The sequence below is a fragment of the Podarcis vaucheri genome (assembly GCF_965113315.1).
Source record: "Podarcis vaucheri genome assembly, chromosome: 12".
NCBI lineage: Eukaryota > Metazoa > Chordata > Lepidosauria > Squamata > Lacertidae > Podarcis > Podarcis vaucheri.
The window spans coordinates 27734291-27751428 of NC_138750.1; the positions used below are offsets into that span (position 1 = coordinate 27734291).

The 17138-nt window shown below is 44.1% G+C and overlaps 1 protein-coding gene across 2 annotated transcripts in view; it reads left to right on the forward strand.

The window, feature by feature from the left end:
- SKAP2 (src kinase associated phosphoprotein 2) overlaps positions 1-17138 on the forward strand; it is a 115688-nt gene that overhangs the window by 47070 nt on the left and 51480 nt on the right. For both annotated transcript variants that reach the window (XM_082193517.1, XM_082193518.1), the window contains 2 exons: positions 12501-12578; positions 14267-14350. In XM_082193517.1, the coding sequence (XP_082049643.1) occupies positions 12501-12578; positions 14267-14350 (162 nt within the window). The remainder of the gene's footprint in view (positions 1-12500; positions 12579-14266; positions 14351-17138) is intronic.

The following is a 17138-nucleotide window of genomic DNA, read 5'->3' on the forward strand; positions in this document are numbered from 1 at the left end:
TTTTGACCAGAGATGATAGTGGGGCCATAACAATAAGTGTGTATACCACAAGCAATGACACATCTGTGGTAATGCCTTCAACTCTCTCCAGAATGCTGTTTGCCTCCACCTGTTGTTTGCTTCCAAAACAGTCTCTTCATTGATTTCCATGGCTCTTAAGGTATCCATAACCGGTGTCCTGAATTTTGGTTTCACGAGGAGCTGTACGTTGTGATTCATTCAAAACTGAATTGATTCGTTTGGCGTAACTCAACTTTTTGCTAGTTGTCAAATATCACGTAACAGGAAATGAATAAGAACCATGGGTTTCAAATTGTTGGGTCATTGAAACCAGAGGCCTTTCTCCTGGGCATGGTCGGCCAATTGGTGCCAAAGAAGGATAGAACTTTTTTTATGTATGCCACAACAGCAGCAAGAATACTCATCGCAAAGTATTGGAAGACACAAGATCTACCCACCCTGGAAGAATGGCAGATGAAGGTGATGGACTACCGTATTTTTCGCCCTATAAGACGCACTTTTTCCCCTCCAAAAATGAAGGGGAAATCTGGGTGCGTCTTATGGGGCGAATGCAGGCTTTCGCTGAAGCCTGGAGAGCGAGAGGGGTCCGTGCGCACCGATCCCTCTCGCTCTCCAGGCTTCAGGAAGCTATCCCAAGTCTTGCAAGCCCGGCGGGATGTCCCGCGGGCTCGCAAGGCTTGCGGGCAGCAGCCTGCACCCAAAAGCTGGGGACAGCTGGGGCCAGCCCCACAAGCTCCAGATCAGGTTGGGGAATAGCGGGATGGCGGCGCTCCGCCATCCCGCTATTCCCCGACCTGATCTGGAGGCTGGGGGGGGGGAGAAGCAAGCCTGCTTCTCCCCCCGCCAGCCCCACAAGTTCGGGGGATAGGGGGATGGCGAAGCGCCGCCATCCCGCTATTCCCCGACCTGATCTGGAGGCTGGGGGGGGGAGAAGCAAGCCTGCTTCTCCCCCCGCCAGCCCCACAAGTTCGGGGGATAGGGGCTGGCGAAGCGCTGCCATCCCGCTATTCCCCGACCTTATCTGGAGGTTGGGGGGGGGAGAAGCAAGCCTGCTTCTCCCCCCGCCAGCCCCACAAGTTCGGGGGATAGGGGGATGGCGAAGCGCTGCCATCCCGCTATTCCCCGACCTGATCTGGAGGTTGGGGGGGGGGAGAAGCAAGCCTGCTTCTCCCCCCGCCAGCCCCACAAGTTTGGGGGATAGGGGGATGGCGAAGCGCTGCCATCCCGCTATTCCCCGACCTTATCTGAAGGTTGGGGGGGGGAGAAGCAAGCCTGCTTCTCCCCCCGCCAGCCCCACAAGCTCGGGGGATAGGGGGATGGCGAAGCGCTGCCATCCCGCTATTCCCCGACCTTATCTGAAGGTTGGGGGGGGGAGAAGCAAGCCTGCTTCTCCCCCCGCCAGCCCCACAAGTTCGGGGGATAGGGGGATGGCGAAGCGCTGCCATCCCGCTATTCCCCGACCTGATCTGGAGGTTGGGGGGGGGAGAAGCAAGCCTGCTTCTCCCCCCGCCAGCCCCACAAGTTCGGGGGATAGGGGGATGGTGAAGCGCTGCCATCCCGCTATTCCCCGACCTTATCTGAAGGTTGGGGGGGGAGAAGCAAGCCTGCTTCTCCCCCCGCCAGCCCCACAAGTTCGGGGGATAGGGGGATGGCGGAGCGCTGCCATCCCGCTATTCCCCGACCTGATCTGGAGGTTGGGGGGGGGGAGAAGCAAGCCTGCTTCTCCCCCCGCCAGCCCCACAAGCTCGCGGGATAGCGGGCCAAGCTGTCCCTGAAGGCAGAAGAGGGAGACGGAGCGCTCCGTCTCCCTCTTCTAGCTTGGGATGGTTGCGCAAAGCCTCTACAGGGCAGCGCAGTGCGCTGCCCCACAGAGGCTTGGGAGGCTGTCCCTGAAGGCAGAAGAGGGAGACGAAGTGCTCCGTCTCCCTCTTCTAGCTTGGGGATGGCTGCGCAAACCTGGGGGGAAATAAAAATTTTTCCTTTGATTTCCCCCCCCCCCAAAAAATAGGTGCGTCCTATGGGCTGGAGCGTCCTATAGGGCGAAAAATACGGTATATGGAATTGGCAGAAATGACTGGCAGAATCTGAGACCAGGGAGAAGAGTTGGTGGAAGAAGATTGGAAAAAGTTTAGACTATTTACAGAAATATTGTAAAATTTATGAATGTTAGAATGATGTTGGATAGAAACTAAGTGGTTTATAGCTGTAGTGTTATAAGGGAATATGAGAAAATGAACTATTAATAGGTAAAAATCCAATGCTAAAATATTTTAAGATTGAAGATCAGGATAATCAAAGAGGGGAGGGATTCGCTGAACCAACAAACTGAACTGGAATACAGAAAAGGGAGGCGTGAGGAGGTCCGGGAAATAAGCAAATGAAAGATAAGTTATAGAAAGATTGAATTGTTTTTAACTATTTTTCTTTTGTATTTTTCTTTTTCCTTTTTCTATTTTGTAATACTTTGAAAACCTTAATAAATATCTTTAAAAAAAAACAAAAAACAAATTGTTGGGTCATTGTCACAATTCTCTAAAATGGAACCAGTAGTTGCTCCATATAAACCCAAGTGCATTCAACGGGAGATGCTATGAAAAGAATCCAGTATTTTTAACTCTGTAAATGTTGGGCCTGGTAGCTGCCCTTATACCGAGTCAAACCATTGAGTCCATTTGGCTCAGTATCATCCAGACTGATTGACAGTATCTCTCCAGGGTTTCAATCAAAGTTCTCTACCATTCCTTTTTTGGATATAACAGGGATTGGACCTGATGCTCTACTACTGAGCTACAGCCCTTCTCCAGATCTGCAGCAAGTGATAACTAGCATTGCGGAAGTCATTTAGTCTCTAGTGCGGGTGCTGATGCCTTGAGTTGGTTCTGGCAGACAGATTCTGGCCTGAATCGATGCATTCGTTGTAATCTTCATTTCTTTGGCTTTCAGATTTTAAAAAAACGTAGTCAACTCCTGGGGGCAATGGGGGCTTTGGCCCCCACAATAAAATATCTGAAGGGGCTGGGCCCCCACAAAGATGATGGGAATTCCCAATCAGATAGTGTGTGTGCGCACTGCGTCATGTGATCAGTTATGTGGGGTAGGGCTTACCTGGGCCCCCACAATATTTAATTCGAGTTGGCACCTCTGACTTCTGCATTTGGCATTCATGCCCCTTGAGAATAGAAGTCCCAATGAGTAGATTTTTAAAGCTGATCCAATTATTTCCCCCCTGTACCCACCTCCCCGGCATTATTTAGTTCTCCCAATAAACTGAACCATCCCAAGATCGGTTGGAAAGGTATCCAATTTTCTCCTCGTCACTGGTTCACTGCTGGGTCAGCAAACTCTTCCGAGGAGAGAATGAAAGGCCAGGGGGTGGACCAGAGCAGGTAATAGTCAGCTCTGTGTATCCAGGTGAGAAGGTTCATAGCTTCCAGACCTAAGCAATTACGGGGCAAGAATCCTCAGATAATTCAGCCAATAAAGGTGTTTAATGATAGTATGAACAGTTAGAGGTGGTGATTAATTAGCCTGGGCATTTTGGGCTGGCTAGTGTGCACACTGTACTACATACTGGCCATCAGCTGGTAGGCATGCAGTCTTGTAAAGGGCTTTCTGCTTTGACATTGGTCATATATCACTGCAGCTGTGCCCTTTGATTACTGGGAGGGCTTGTGGAGTGATTAATAGCCAGGATCAATGTTTCTGCCCAGCACATGACATTTGGTCACAGAGCAACCATATACTTATTCCCCCTTGGCACAACGCTTAGGAGAAATGAAGGATGAGACCTGCCAATTTATAGCTGAGGAGCTTCCAGTTTATAAAATGAGTCAACTTTGACTGTACAAGATTATTCCCCATTGAAATAATTAGTGCAGCATTAAACACAATTAGAGCCCAAACTATGGGAGCATGCTTGCTGAATCCAAGCCAGTTGACAGATGGTTAAAGCCTGATACTTGGCTGCCTGCAAGGTCCAAAGAGTTATTATTTTGCTGAGAAAATGAAAAAAAAAGCCCAGAAAGAGTGGATGCTTTGTGTGGGGGATGGGGAATAGATAAATAATGCAAATGCATTTTGATCTTTGGGCAAAAAAATGAAGCATTTTGAGAGTTTAATAAAATGTACGGCGATATGGAGCAGCAAATTATAGCATAAACGACTCTGAAGGGTGATATTGCATATTGCAATATATAGTGGTATTCTCCTATTCAGTACAACGAAACTGCTGTCTTGTAAGTGGTCATCTAATCATGCCTTTAATTTTAGTGCTAGTTTCAAGGGCTCTGCATCCTGCTAGAATTTCCCTCCTTTGCCTCGAGAATGATGACTTTGCTTTAGTTCACTCAGTAAAAAAAACCCTCTTTGCTTAACTCTGAACGTGCAGTAATCGAGCCTTGGGGATTATTTTATTTTGATAATATATATGTTGCCCCTTTTAGAAAATCTGTTTGGCCTTTGTATGTTGTGTGAAAGGAAAGGAGGACTGTACAGTTGTACGCCTATTTTGAGTTAGGTAACTCTGTCCCCCCCCCTCATTTTCCATTCATAAAAATGGAATTCTGTCCTTTTAACCCAGGATTCTCTACCTTATGGCATCTTGCAGAGGTGGTAAGGGGAAAAGCACAAAAACCGCTTAGTCAGCCAGATTTTTTTCTTGATTGACAAAGGGAAAAGTGCTTATCAGGTCTCTTCTGAGGTCCTTTGGGGATCTGGGAAGCAAGGACTTCTCACACTGCTTGTTCTTCCTTCCTTTACTTATATTTATATATTGCCTTTCTTCCAAAGCACTTACGGCAGTTTTCAAATTCAAACAACAGCTTATAGTTTCATGCACATGAAACAAAAAGGAAAGAAGAGGTGTGGAACGAAGACAAAGCCAGCTAATTCAAGTGCCAACTTTTGCATAAGAAGTTCTGACACTGAGGAAAAGAATACCTGACTACCAACCACTGAAATGGATATTAAATGGTTCTGTTTAGTGGGCACATATTCAGGGAAAGTTATACGTGGTTAAGGCTGCCATCCTACATATAGCTTACCTGGGAGTTAGTCCCACTGAAATCAGTAGACTTACTTCTGAGCAGTCTAAATAGTGAATAGTGTGCAATATGTGGTGCTTTTGGGTTTGAACCCCTGCCGAACCATGTTTGCATTTTTCATTCATTTTTCAATTTTATTTTTGACGCCAAGGTCATCGGTTTGATCGCCATGTGGGTGCATATGCATGCATTGCAGGGAGTTGGACTAGAACAGGGGTAGGCAACCTAAGGCCTGGGGGCCGGATCAGCCCCAATCGCTTTCTCAATCCGGCCTGCAGACGGTCCGGGAATCAGCGTGTTTTTATATGAGTAGAATGTTTCCTTTTCTTCAAAATGCATCTCTGGGTTTTTTGTGGGGCATAGGAATTCGTTCATATATTTTTTCAAAATATAGTCCAGCCCACCACATGGTCTGACGGTGGACCAGCTCACAGCTGGAAAAGGTTGCTGACCCCTGGATTAGATGATCCATGGGGTCCCTTCCAACTCTATTTTTCTGCTGAGATATGATCATAAGATCGTGGCAGTTTGCTTCCAGAAGATGTTGCAATGGCCACCAACTTGGATGGCTATTTGCTGGGGGTCACAACTGGCCAGAGGGTTGCTGCACTCAGGCCCCATAGGCATGTGGTTAGCCACTGTGGGAACAGGATGTTGGACTAGGACCAACAGGTGACTTCACTTCTGATCCTTATTAGAAGATTAAGAAAGTTTCAGGTGCATCAGGATGGCAAACATCGGTACAACAGTAGGACCTGGGGAAGCCCAGTTGATAATTGATGGCTTTGAAACTTTAGCAATATTCTTATTTGGTACTTAAATATAGTTATGTACCAAAAAGTAGTGTACTGAAGAATATAAAAAACCTGCTTGCAATTAGTACCAAGTTCATACTTTGCTCAGAATGGGGATCCTGAGTATCTGTGCATATTAAACAAATATTTTTTGTTCCTTCTGCTTGCACAAGGGGAGAGGGGGGGGATATAAAAATATATGCAGCATTTAGCAATCTCCCAGGAGCTGAAAAAGATGCTCATCTTTTCCATGCTGTTGGCACACGTAATGTTGTTAAATGTAGCCGGGATATTCAGGGTCCAGCATTCATTCTGCATATTTCTCTTGATACTAACTTGAGCAAGTTCTTCTAAACTGTTTGTTTTTCATGAAGGCTTTGGACATGGTTTCAGGTGCTGGGTTCTGTTTCATATCCTTATCGCCATATGGAAACAGCGAACCAGAAGAGGGAAACATAGATGTTCCTGCTTCGGCATTTCTAATGGCCATTTTTATTAGGAGAGGAGGAGGCAGGTATGAATGCTTGTGTAACTTGGATGGACGAGGGGAAGAGATAAATTTCTAGAATAGCAGGCGCCCTCAAACAATCCTTCAGATGGTGTTTTCCTCTTGCTTGCGGTTTGCCTCAGGATTTCAGCATTCTATTTTGTCACTTGGCTTGCTGGTGCTTGCTGCTCATTCCAGCTGTTTCCCCTCTTTCCGTCTTACAGCCAGGCCTTAAGCATGAACATCTGTCTGGTAGAGCTATGTAAAAACCCATAAGTCATCAGCAAGACTGAAACTCCCTTATATAGGAGTCATGTTAAAAGGAGATGGAACACACATTTTATGGGCACCTTATGTTTCTCCAAGTCACAGAATTAAACCTTGCTAGTCTTTTAACATTTTTCTTAATCTTCTACTTGTTGCTTGTATTCATGTGAAAATAGTAAAACTCTCTGTCTCTCTGTGTGTATATGTGTATGTATGTACTATATATCTTGGAAAGTTGTCTGTTTGCTATGCTTTTGGACACTTCTTCAGATAGTGTAACTAAATTTCGCGCGATGGCTCCTGAGAGCAAGGAGTAGGTTTTCATCTGTGTTTGGTTACTATTGGGGGCCAATTTTTTTTTTGGGGGGGGGGTGTTTCTTAGAATTCCTGAGGAATGCCAGGTACAAGGCTGCTCAAATAACATACAATTGCTGTGTGGGCCACACATTGTTTGTCAGTTGCTTCCACTTCCTTAACAGTGCCCATATTAGAGTTGAGGTCATTTGTGTAAATGGTGGGATATTTTGGGTGAAAGAAGAGAATCTTCTAGAACAGGGGTGAGGTGGCCAAACTGTGGTCCTCCCAGATGTTGTTGGAATACAGGTCTGACTGACTGTTCTGGCTGAGGCTGATGGGAGTTGGAGGCCAGTAACATTAGCCATCCCACAGATTAGCCATCCCTGTTGGGATAATTAGCAATCTGAGGTACCTCAGGTATTTGTCTCAGGATTTCAGCATTCTCCTTTGTTGCTCTGCTCCGCTTTTCTGTTCTATCATTGTGGCAGAGCCCATAGTGTCTCATGAGGTCGTGACTGGCAGTGGTGCTCCTGCTGCAAGGAGCTGTGAGTACATCTTCGCCTCACTGGGTGAGCTGCTTCTGGTTGTAATCTGGCCAGAAATTGGGAGAGAGAATTGTGTAAAAATGTGAAGGGGGGAGAAAGAAGCCCACAAAAAAATCCCAAACACCGCAACAGCAATATTTATAGATCTGTAATGATGATAAACTTTGCTTTTACTCCCCCCTACCCTATCCACGTCATGCAACAAAGTTCTTTTCAAAAACCAAGAAAAGAACTCTAGGTTTCAGAGGAGGGTTAAGACTCGCTGGTGTGTAACTTCGTGATGTAGGCAGCCCCAATGGCTGCCTGCCCTCGGTCTTGTGTGCTCATCTCACCTATGCCGATCTCTGTAGCCCAAACGAAAGCACATCAGGATAGCAGAGGGTTGGTGTGCTGACTGGCCACTCTTCCAACCGTGGACATCCACATGAGATGTTCCACACCTGCAGAGGAGGAAGGTTAGTGCTGGAGAGTTTGGATTTGATATCCTGCTTTATCACTACCCGAAGGAGTCTCAAAGCAGCTAACATTCACATTTTCCTTCTTCCCCCACAACAAACACTCTGTGAGGTGAGTGGGGCTGAGAGACTTCAGAGAAGTGTGACTGGCCCAAGGTCACCCAGCAGCTGCATATGAAGGAGTGGAGACGCCAACCCGGTTCCCCAGATTACGAATCTACCGCTCTTAACCACTACACCACACTGGCTCTTCCCTTGGAGGACCAAGGGAAAGTGTACAAGCATGGAAGCTCATTTGTAAGCAAGCGCTATACAGTATGTGAGACTGTGGAATGTGTTCGCTGCACCTTGGTGCCTTAACATACAATCCCCATGCTTTGCAAGTACTTTGGTCCCCAGCTGTTGTTGGCCTACATTATCCCATCATCCTTGACCACCGGTCCTGCTAGAAAGGGATGATGGGAGTTGTAGTCCACTGACAGTTGGGGACCCAAGTTTGAGAAACACTGACCTAATGTGTTTGCTTTAATCTGACATGGTTTTTGACTCTTGAGTGAATTTGCAATGCATTTTTATTTTGCAGGAGTTATTTGTTTGCTTCCTTTTTGTGGCAGTTTGCAGCCTCTCCCCCTAAGGTCCATCCTCATCTCAGGAGTTTATGCTGTTTTGTTTTACCGGGCGATCTTTAATCTAGAACAAGTGCCATTATCTTGAAATAACTTTTGCCATGCCAGGTTTCTCAAGGAAAAGAAGTAGGTCAAATGTTGCAGGCATCATTTGCATGAATTCTGTTGGTGGCAAACTTGCAGGACTTTAGTTTAATTTTGGTGGTGGTTCTTTTCTTTTTAAGGTTGTCCCTTAATAGAATCATAGAATTGCCAAGTTGGAAGGGATCCTGAGGGTCATCTAGTCCAATCCCCTGACATGCATAGTTAAAAAGTTTTTTACATGCTGTAAACCAGTCATCCCTCTGTTTCCCTCCAGATGGAAAGGTTGGGATTGCTGAGAGTTCATCTGGAGGCCCATCTCATATATGAAGTATTGGCTTTGGTAAAAAATAAAAAAAAATTCCTATGACTTAAGCAGTTTCGCATCTTTCCAGTTTAACGAAAAAATGTCCACGAGGGCTAGAAAAAGATTCAGTGGTAAGGTGGTTACTGTAACTGGTGATGTGGGAGCAGGCCATGTCACTTGAAGTTAAGACCCTTTGCAAACATTTGATTTCTGGATGTTGCCTTCTGGCTCGCTAAGAAAAATCCCCGTGTTTGCAGAGATTATCCTGACAGTGGTAAGCTTTTGTCAGTTGTCAAGGCATGTTTAGCATGTGGAGATGTATTAATCTGACACAGCTACCATTGTAAGTGGCTGAAATAAATAGAGGGCTCAAACAGATGAAGAGGGATTAACTGTGTAGATGGAGCAAACTCTTCAATCACTAAACCAGTGATTTTACAAAGGATTAGCTTGCTTCTACAAATATTGATTACTGATTTGCTTCTCAAAATGAAGACGGCATCCCTTGTGCTGTGTATAGTGTGCCTTGTGAAGCAAACATCGTTCATATTAATGAGTTTGTCGTGGGTATTATAGGAGCTTACAGACATATTATTTTTTCATCCTCTAGCCATGCTAGATTTAAGATTGTCAGCTGCTACAAGCCCCCCTTTTGATCTTAGAGGTGTCATATTTATTTTCAACTAAAGTTGGCATATGGGCTACACAGTCCAGATAAAACACTGCCATGCACTTTCGCCCCAGAATCAACCATTTTAAAGTAGCATGGCAAATAAGTAGATATTTGCTTTACAAAGGATATGATTATTTAAGAAGGGGAAAATGGACTCCTATAAGATTTAGCCGTCGGACATCACGTGTTTTAATAGCTCTGTGTGTGGAATGCTCTCCCCAGGGAGGCTCGCCTGGGCCCTTCATTAAACATCTTTAGGCGTCAGGCAAAACAATAAAATAAAAATCTTCAACCAGGTCTTTGACTGATTAATATTCTATGTCCTTTTAAATGTGTCATCGGAGGGGGGGAGTTATTGACTTCTTCTGTTCTTGTTTTTATTATGTATTTTGTATGTTTATGATGTGACCTGCCCTGAGCCTTCAGAAAGTATTGTAGTACAGTCATACCTTGGGATAAATATGCTTTGGGATTAATATTTTCGGGTTGCGCTCTGCGGCAACCCATAAGTAACAGAGCACGTTACTTCTGGGTTTCGCCGTGTGCGCATGCGCAGGCGCTCAAAACGATGTCACGCGCATGCGCAGAAACACCAAAATGCGACATGCGCGGAGGCGCAGACACGGGTTACATTTGCTTTGGGATGTGAACAGGGCTCCGGAACATCCTGAGGTACCACTGTATGTCACAAAAGCTGCAAATGGGAAACGGGAAAAACACAATCCTTGCTTATTTCCCTTTCTTTACAGTACATTTGATGAAGGAAGACTTATTTTGCTTTCATTTGATCCTCATTTAAACAAGGAGAGAGCCCACGACCACCTTTAAAAGAGCAGGAGGAGTCATATGCTGATGAAAGTAATCTCAGACCAGACAGTTTTTGCTACCTGACGGGTAGGGATGAAGGAGAAATTTACCGTCCTCATTTGCAGGGTGAAATGGCTGCTGAGTGATACTGATGACTCTGTGACTTATAAGGTGGCTCTCTATGCCTTGGCAGCTGGGAAGATTAGGAGGAAAGAACTGGATGGACTAGCGGTCAGTTGCAAAAGAGGCCCTGAGATCTAACTCGCACATTTTATTTGAGAATTACTTCTTCTTCTGGGTAACAAGAAATTTTGGTTGATTTGATCATGGTTTTACTGCAAATGTAGTGACTGCTGCCCCCCCTTCCTTCTTTGGATGTTGCAGTGGCCTTGGGCTAGCACAAAAAATAAAAATGCAACTGGTCATTTGACTACTTATGTGTGTGGCCACTAGGAAAAGCTTAGCCACTTGTGAAACCCTGTCAAAATAAATAGTGCATTACCAATACAGAAACGAAACTTTATTGTTATTAGCAGTATTAAGCAAAAAGGTGTTGATGGTTCATAACTCTGGGAAGTTATTCAACTTGTGCCTCATAGCAGAAGGGGGAAAATATTGCACTTTTTCATTTGGGGGGGGGGTTAAGGAAAGAAGATATGAAAGGTAATGTATTATGGCAGTACCAGCTTGAATATATGGCTAGCCTGCTATAGCAGCACTGCTACAATGCCTTGGAAACAAGAAGCCATGAGGTTTGATTTAAGCAGATTGTGCAAAGAAGTCCTTGCTCTCTTTGCCAGATGACATAACCAGAGACTCCCCAGTCTTTTCCATGTTGATGATGAAATTTCTCTCCAGTAACCCAAAAGCATGCAGACAATGCTGTGAATGACATGATTGCCTAGAGTGTCATGCTGGGAAATGATTATTCATGTTGCCCAATGCCAACCTGGATCTGGATGCCAAGAGCTCTTGGTGATCATTGTAATTTGCTGACAGTTGGGTAATTGCCTCCTTTGCAGTTGCACTCCATCTGATCCTTTAAAATCCATGCAATGCCTCTCTTAACTACTGCGATGTAGAAAAAGGAGCATATGGGAACTAAAGGGAGAAAATTAATTACTGTTTAATTATTTGCAGTATTTGTTGAAGTGTAGCAAAGAGGCAACCAATGGTAAAATGGTAAAGCTTTAAAAAAAATGAGGGGAAATGTTTGCTTTCAAGAGATCTGTCTCAATTCTGCTGACTACTGGAGCACCCTAGTGGTATAAATTGACAACTGGCAGGTGTCCATCAATGCCTGGTATAGGAAATATGATTTTAAGTACTAATAAAAGATGTCAAGAATAATTCATAGTGTATGTTATCTTAAATCTTAAGGTGTAATTAACGTTACTGATGTAACAAATCTTCAAAGGACTATTATTTAGAGCTGTCACGATGGGAAAAAATCGGTGTCAATTAATTGGTTGCTTAAATCTTCCCTAATTTGGTGCTATTCATAAGCTAATTTTTTTCATTCCTTTTAAAATATTTTTTTTCTAAAATAATGCCGAGTGAAAACACTCTATGAAAGGATGTTTTACGTATTTTTTCTGTAGCAAGAAAAATGCCAGCTGTCTCAAAAATTAACCATCAGTATAGGATGCACCCCAGTTGTTGATAAGACTTGGGGATGTGCTTAATTTTATATTTGTGGACCTTGGTTGTAATAAAAGACAGGCATGCTCAGATGCACTCTTTACTTCACCAATCTGTGTAGTAACTAGTATCTGTTCTAGGCTATTTTTGGAACTGGTGTTATGAATGCTGTCTCCCGCAATTGCACTGCTGCTTGAGGAAAGTAGAGTGCTCCTAACCAAGTGTCTCTCCTCCTAAAACACAGGAAATTACTCCCAAGCCACAGAAGGAGGGCTGCCTGGAAGAGGGAATGGAATACAACAATTTCACACTTATAAGCCCCACCATCTTGGCTGATCCATGTCTACAAATATACTGAACATTCACTAATAACTAGTGATTATATTTCCCCCCGTTTGATAACGATTTGCCAATGCTTTAAAAAAATACTACCCCCTCCTTTTTCTCTTTTTTTCAGGGAATCAATTCCTCCCAGTTGCAGCGCAAGAACTTCAGTGTGTTTTAAAATCCGGGTACCTGGAAAAACGCAGAAAAGGTAAGCAGCTTTGGAAAAGTTAAATTATGGCTTCTCTCTCCCGCTCCCCATTGCAACTGCTGTCACTGGTAGCACAGGTGGGAAGAACTCTTAGCTAGTGGAATAGCAAGAAGTATTCAGAAGACTAAAACCACGAGATGAGTGGCTTTCTTTGGAGAGTCCTGAAAAGTGTGTGGCTATAAAGAGACCTTTAAAAATGGGTGGAATTTGATGAACAGCATGAAGACGTGGGGCACTGCAGTCAACATGGGACTGAATGTGCTGTTCTGGATCATTGCAATCCTGTTACAATGTTTAAAAACCTCTCTTTCCTTCTCCGTTTTCCCACAGCTCATGACTTTCAAGAACTAGCATGGGCTGTGAAGTCTTACAGTGAGGGCGGGGGCGGGATGCCAGGTCACAGTGAGAATTTTAGCCAGTCCTAAAAGATTCCTGGACGCGGGTGGCACTGTGGGTTAAACCACAGAGCCTAGGACTTGTCGATCAGAAGGTCGGCGGTTCAAATCCCAGCAATGGGGTGAGCTCCCGTTGCTCGGTCCCAGCTCCTGCCAACCTAGCAGTTCGAAAGCACGTCAAAGTGCAAGTAGATAAATAGGTACCGCTCCGGCGGGAAGGTAAATGGCATTTCCTTGCACTGCTCTGGTTCGCCAGAAGCGGCTTAGTCATGCTGGCCACATGACCCGGATGCTGTATGCCGGCTCCCTCGGCCAGTAAAGCGAGATGAGCCCCACAACCCCAGAGTCGGTCACAACTGGACCTAATGGTCAGGGGTCCCTTTACTTTTACCTTTTAAGAGATTCCTATGCTCTTCCCCATAGAAGCCAACTCCTAGGGGCCAAGGATGGGCATTGCCATTCAAATGGTGTGAGCGTGTGCCGTGTCAGTTATGCAGGGCGGGGCCTACCTGAAGAAACACAATTATATATTGTAAGAATTACATTCCCTGTTGTAGCTAGACTAACTCCCAAATTCAGCAGCTATTGCTAAACACCTTGAAGTGCAGAGAGGATCAAGCATAATTCTGTAGATTGAACTGCTGGATGCAATTATTTTAAGAAAAGAGCCCCCCCTTATGGATTTTAAGACCTTACAAGCTGCAGAAGCAAAATTTAAGTTGGAAATCATATGAAGATGCGCAAATTTGTGTAACCTGCCTCTTCAAATTTTAGACTTCTGAAGGGGATGCATTGTAGTCCCTCCGTCATACAAGATTGCTGTAAAGCAAGACTGAGCTGGGCAGTGTTTAAAGTTCAAGAAAAGTTTGGTGGGATGTACTTGGAACTGTTAACGCACTATGCTGGAAGTTGAAAAATAGCTAGTCTTTCCTTGTCTAAAGTTTTGCCATTCTTCAACCACCTACTGATACTTCAAGGAAAGGGGGAAAGTCCTAGGAAAATCTCTCTCTCTCTCTCCTCTCCCCCCCAACACACACACAAAAAAACATACTAGCACATATACTTACCTATATACCCTATTTGACTAAGAAAAAATACAGTAGAAATAATAAAGCCTATGTTTCTGTTTATTTGCACTGCTTAAAATTTTTTGTTCCAACATTACATTTCTGCTTTTTAATTGAGAAGTCAGTTCCATCCTTAAAAAAGAAAATCTGTAATGGAAACAAATATGAAGTGTGTTACTGAATTTTGTGTAGAATGCCCATCTAATATAGATTGTGTTAATTGCAGACCACAGCTTTCTTGGCTTTGAGTGGCAAAAGCGGTGGTGTGCTCTGACTCCAACAGTCTTCTACTATTATGGAAGTGACAAAGGTATTGTAAAAATTTGTGGTTTATCTTAGAAACCAGTGCAATGCGGTTGACTGTTTGCAGACCTCTAGGGTCGCCCTGTTGTTTTGAGGCATTCCGGATTCCCGTGCAACATTCATGGCCTTTGTATAATGGTCTCTGTGTTTCCAGATGGCGTGAATGTACTGTATCTGCTATATGTTGTCTTATCTCTTCTGTTCTTTCCTTTGGAATTTCAGATAGGTCCTTCCCCCCCCGCAAACTTTGATCAGTTTTCAAGATGCCTTAGCATTATCCCCACTTAGTTTCCTTTGTTGTTTCTTCTTCTCTCCTCCCCTCCGTAAGTGGTTTTGAAGTTTCGTACCTGTTTACCATTTTCTTGTCTCAATTTAGTTCCAGATGGAATTAATGACAATCTTGAATTTGCAAGGCAGAGCAGTTTGCATTGTGGGAACACCTCTATACTTAGGATGTATTTCATTCCATGTTAAAATTGCTGTTTATTATATAACCCCTTCCAAAAGTGGTTTGTCCTATAATTGTGAAATTTGGTAGAGAAGATCTCTTGGGTGAGGGGCAGATGTTTTCTGAATTTCAGAGAATTCGGATGAAAGATGGTTGGTTGCAGTAGTTAAAAAACTGGAGGCAGTTCTTATTTATGAGTTGGCACGTGCACACTGGCAACTTCCACAAAAGTGAGCAGTGCCCATTGTGCCATCTAGTGCTCCCTGGTTCTCTTCCAAGTACTTCAGTCTCTTGCAATTCCTCCTGCATCTCACTATTTCCTTTCTTAATAACTAATAATGGCAGCCAGGAGCCACCTCCCTCCATTGTAGCCTGTTGCCAGCATCTTGCTGGCTTTATCTGTGGTTTTCACATGTGCAAAATAGCCAGCGTGCCCAGGAACTGCCACCCCACTGCGTTGAGCATACAGTGGTACCTCGGGTTACATACGCTTCAGGTTACATATGCTTCAGGTTACAGACTCCGCTAACCCAGAAATAGTACTTCAGGTTAATAACTTTGCTTCAGGATGAGAACAGAAATTGTGCTCCGGCAGCGCGGCAGCCGCAGGATGCCCCATTAGCTAAAGTGGGGCTTCAGCTTAAGAACAGTTTCAGCTTAAGAACGGACCTCTGGAACTAATTAAGTACTTAACCCGAGGCACCACTGTACTTGGTACACATGTTGTTGAAATTATTGGGGAGTGTGCCTCCAAATGGTTTTTGCTTGAAGCCCAAGAAGTTACTTGTACACCAAGACACACTAGTTGCTATACAAAAGTTTGAGGGAGAGAGAGACTCTTCATAGATATGCCATGAGGTGTGCTGCAAAATTAAGGCCACCCCGAAAGCTGACATTAGTATGCACACCAATACATTCTGCTTCTAAATTGCTACAAAATTCTGAGAATGGGCATTTTTGCTTATAGCTGTGCGAGAGGCTTACTGTAGTTATATACCCACGGTGGACTGATATACGCAGCAAACTAAACATACATGGGAAAGGAGTGTTGTCTTCTAGGAGTTCTGTTGTGTATTTAGACATAGACTTGATGAAGGGAACACCTCCAGAAATGTGTGTGCATGCATCTGTGTGTGTGCAGTGTAAACATCAAATTAATTAATATTAAAGGCCAGCTGTTCCTTTTCTGAGATGTTTGCTATGCTAACACTCTTTGTGTCTCTTGTGCAGAAGTCTTGTTCAGGAAATACCAAATCTGGCACTTGGCAAACATCCTTTAGCTCAAGGATGTTTTTTAACAACTGCAGTAGCACTAATTGCAGAAGCACTGTCTGAGCAGACAGTTTAGATTGTGAAGTTAAGGAAATCTGTTTTTTAACAATCATACATGGCAGAGAACTCATATTATTTAGGCATGACCTGTAGATCTGTCCTCCTCATTGAGGTTGCCTTGTGACATAAACAGAGTTCAAGTAAGACTAAAGAAAAGCAATTAAGAAGGCTCAAACTAGTGACTGATGCTACCGTGAAAAGTGAAAGACATTCCCTTGTTTCAGCACAGGTCCATTTCCCTTCTATCTGCAGCAGGTGTTTCGGAGAATGCCCTTACAGTACTGCCTGTTAAAAAATGTTTAGGGCTACATTCAGAGGCAGAAAAATAAATTTGATTCATAATTATAGCATCGGAGTTTCCCTTGAGGTAGAAAAGAACCCAGATCTACTGAACTTTTTATTACAGAAAATGGTTAACTGCTTTTTGAATTTCTAATGATTCTCGGCTGAATTGGAACTACTTGCAGCTTGAAGATGAATCTTTACTAGGATTCCACTGTGAGTCTTATTAGGAAGGCAGTATGATTGCAAAATTTGTTTTCAAAGGCCATTGCAAGAATGTTAGCAGCACCATTTAATTCTGTTGTTTACAAGTAATTATTGTTATAGCTGCTGGCTGGCCATACGTTTTGTTGTTAATGGTCCAGATTGACTAGTAGATGTTTTGTCAATGGAGCTAATAGTTAGGAAATACAGTGGTACCTCGGGTTAAGTACTTAATTCGTTCTGGAGGTCCGTTCTTAACCTGAAACTGTTCTTAACCTGAAGCACCACTTTAGCTAATGGGGCCTCCTGCTGCTGCTGCGCTGCCAGAGCACGATTTCTGTTCTTATCCTGAAGCAAAGTTCTTAACCTGAAGCACTATTTCTGGGTTAGCGGAGTCTGTAACCTGAAGCGTATGTAACCTGAAGCATATGTAACCCAAGGTACCACTGTAGTTCAAGGTGTCTCTCGAATTTCTTGAAAGGGAGAGGCTTCCAGGGTTTGGAAGGTGACAGCTAGGGCTGGGCAATAT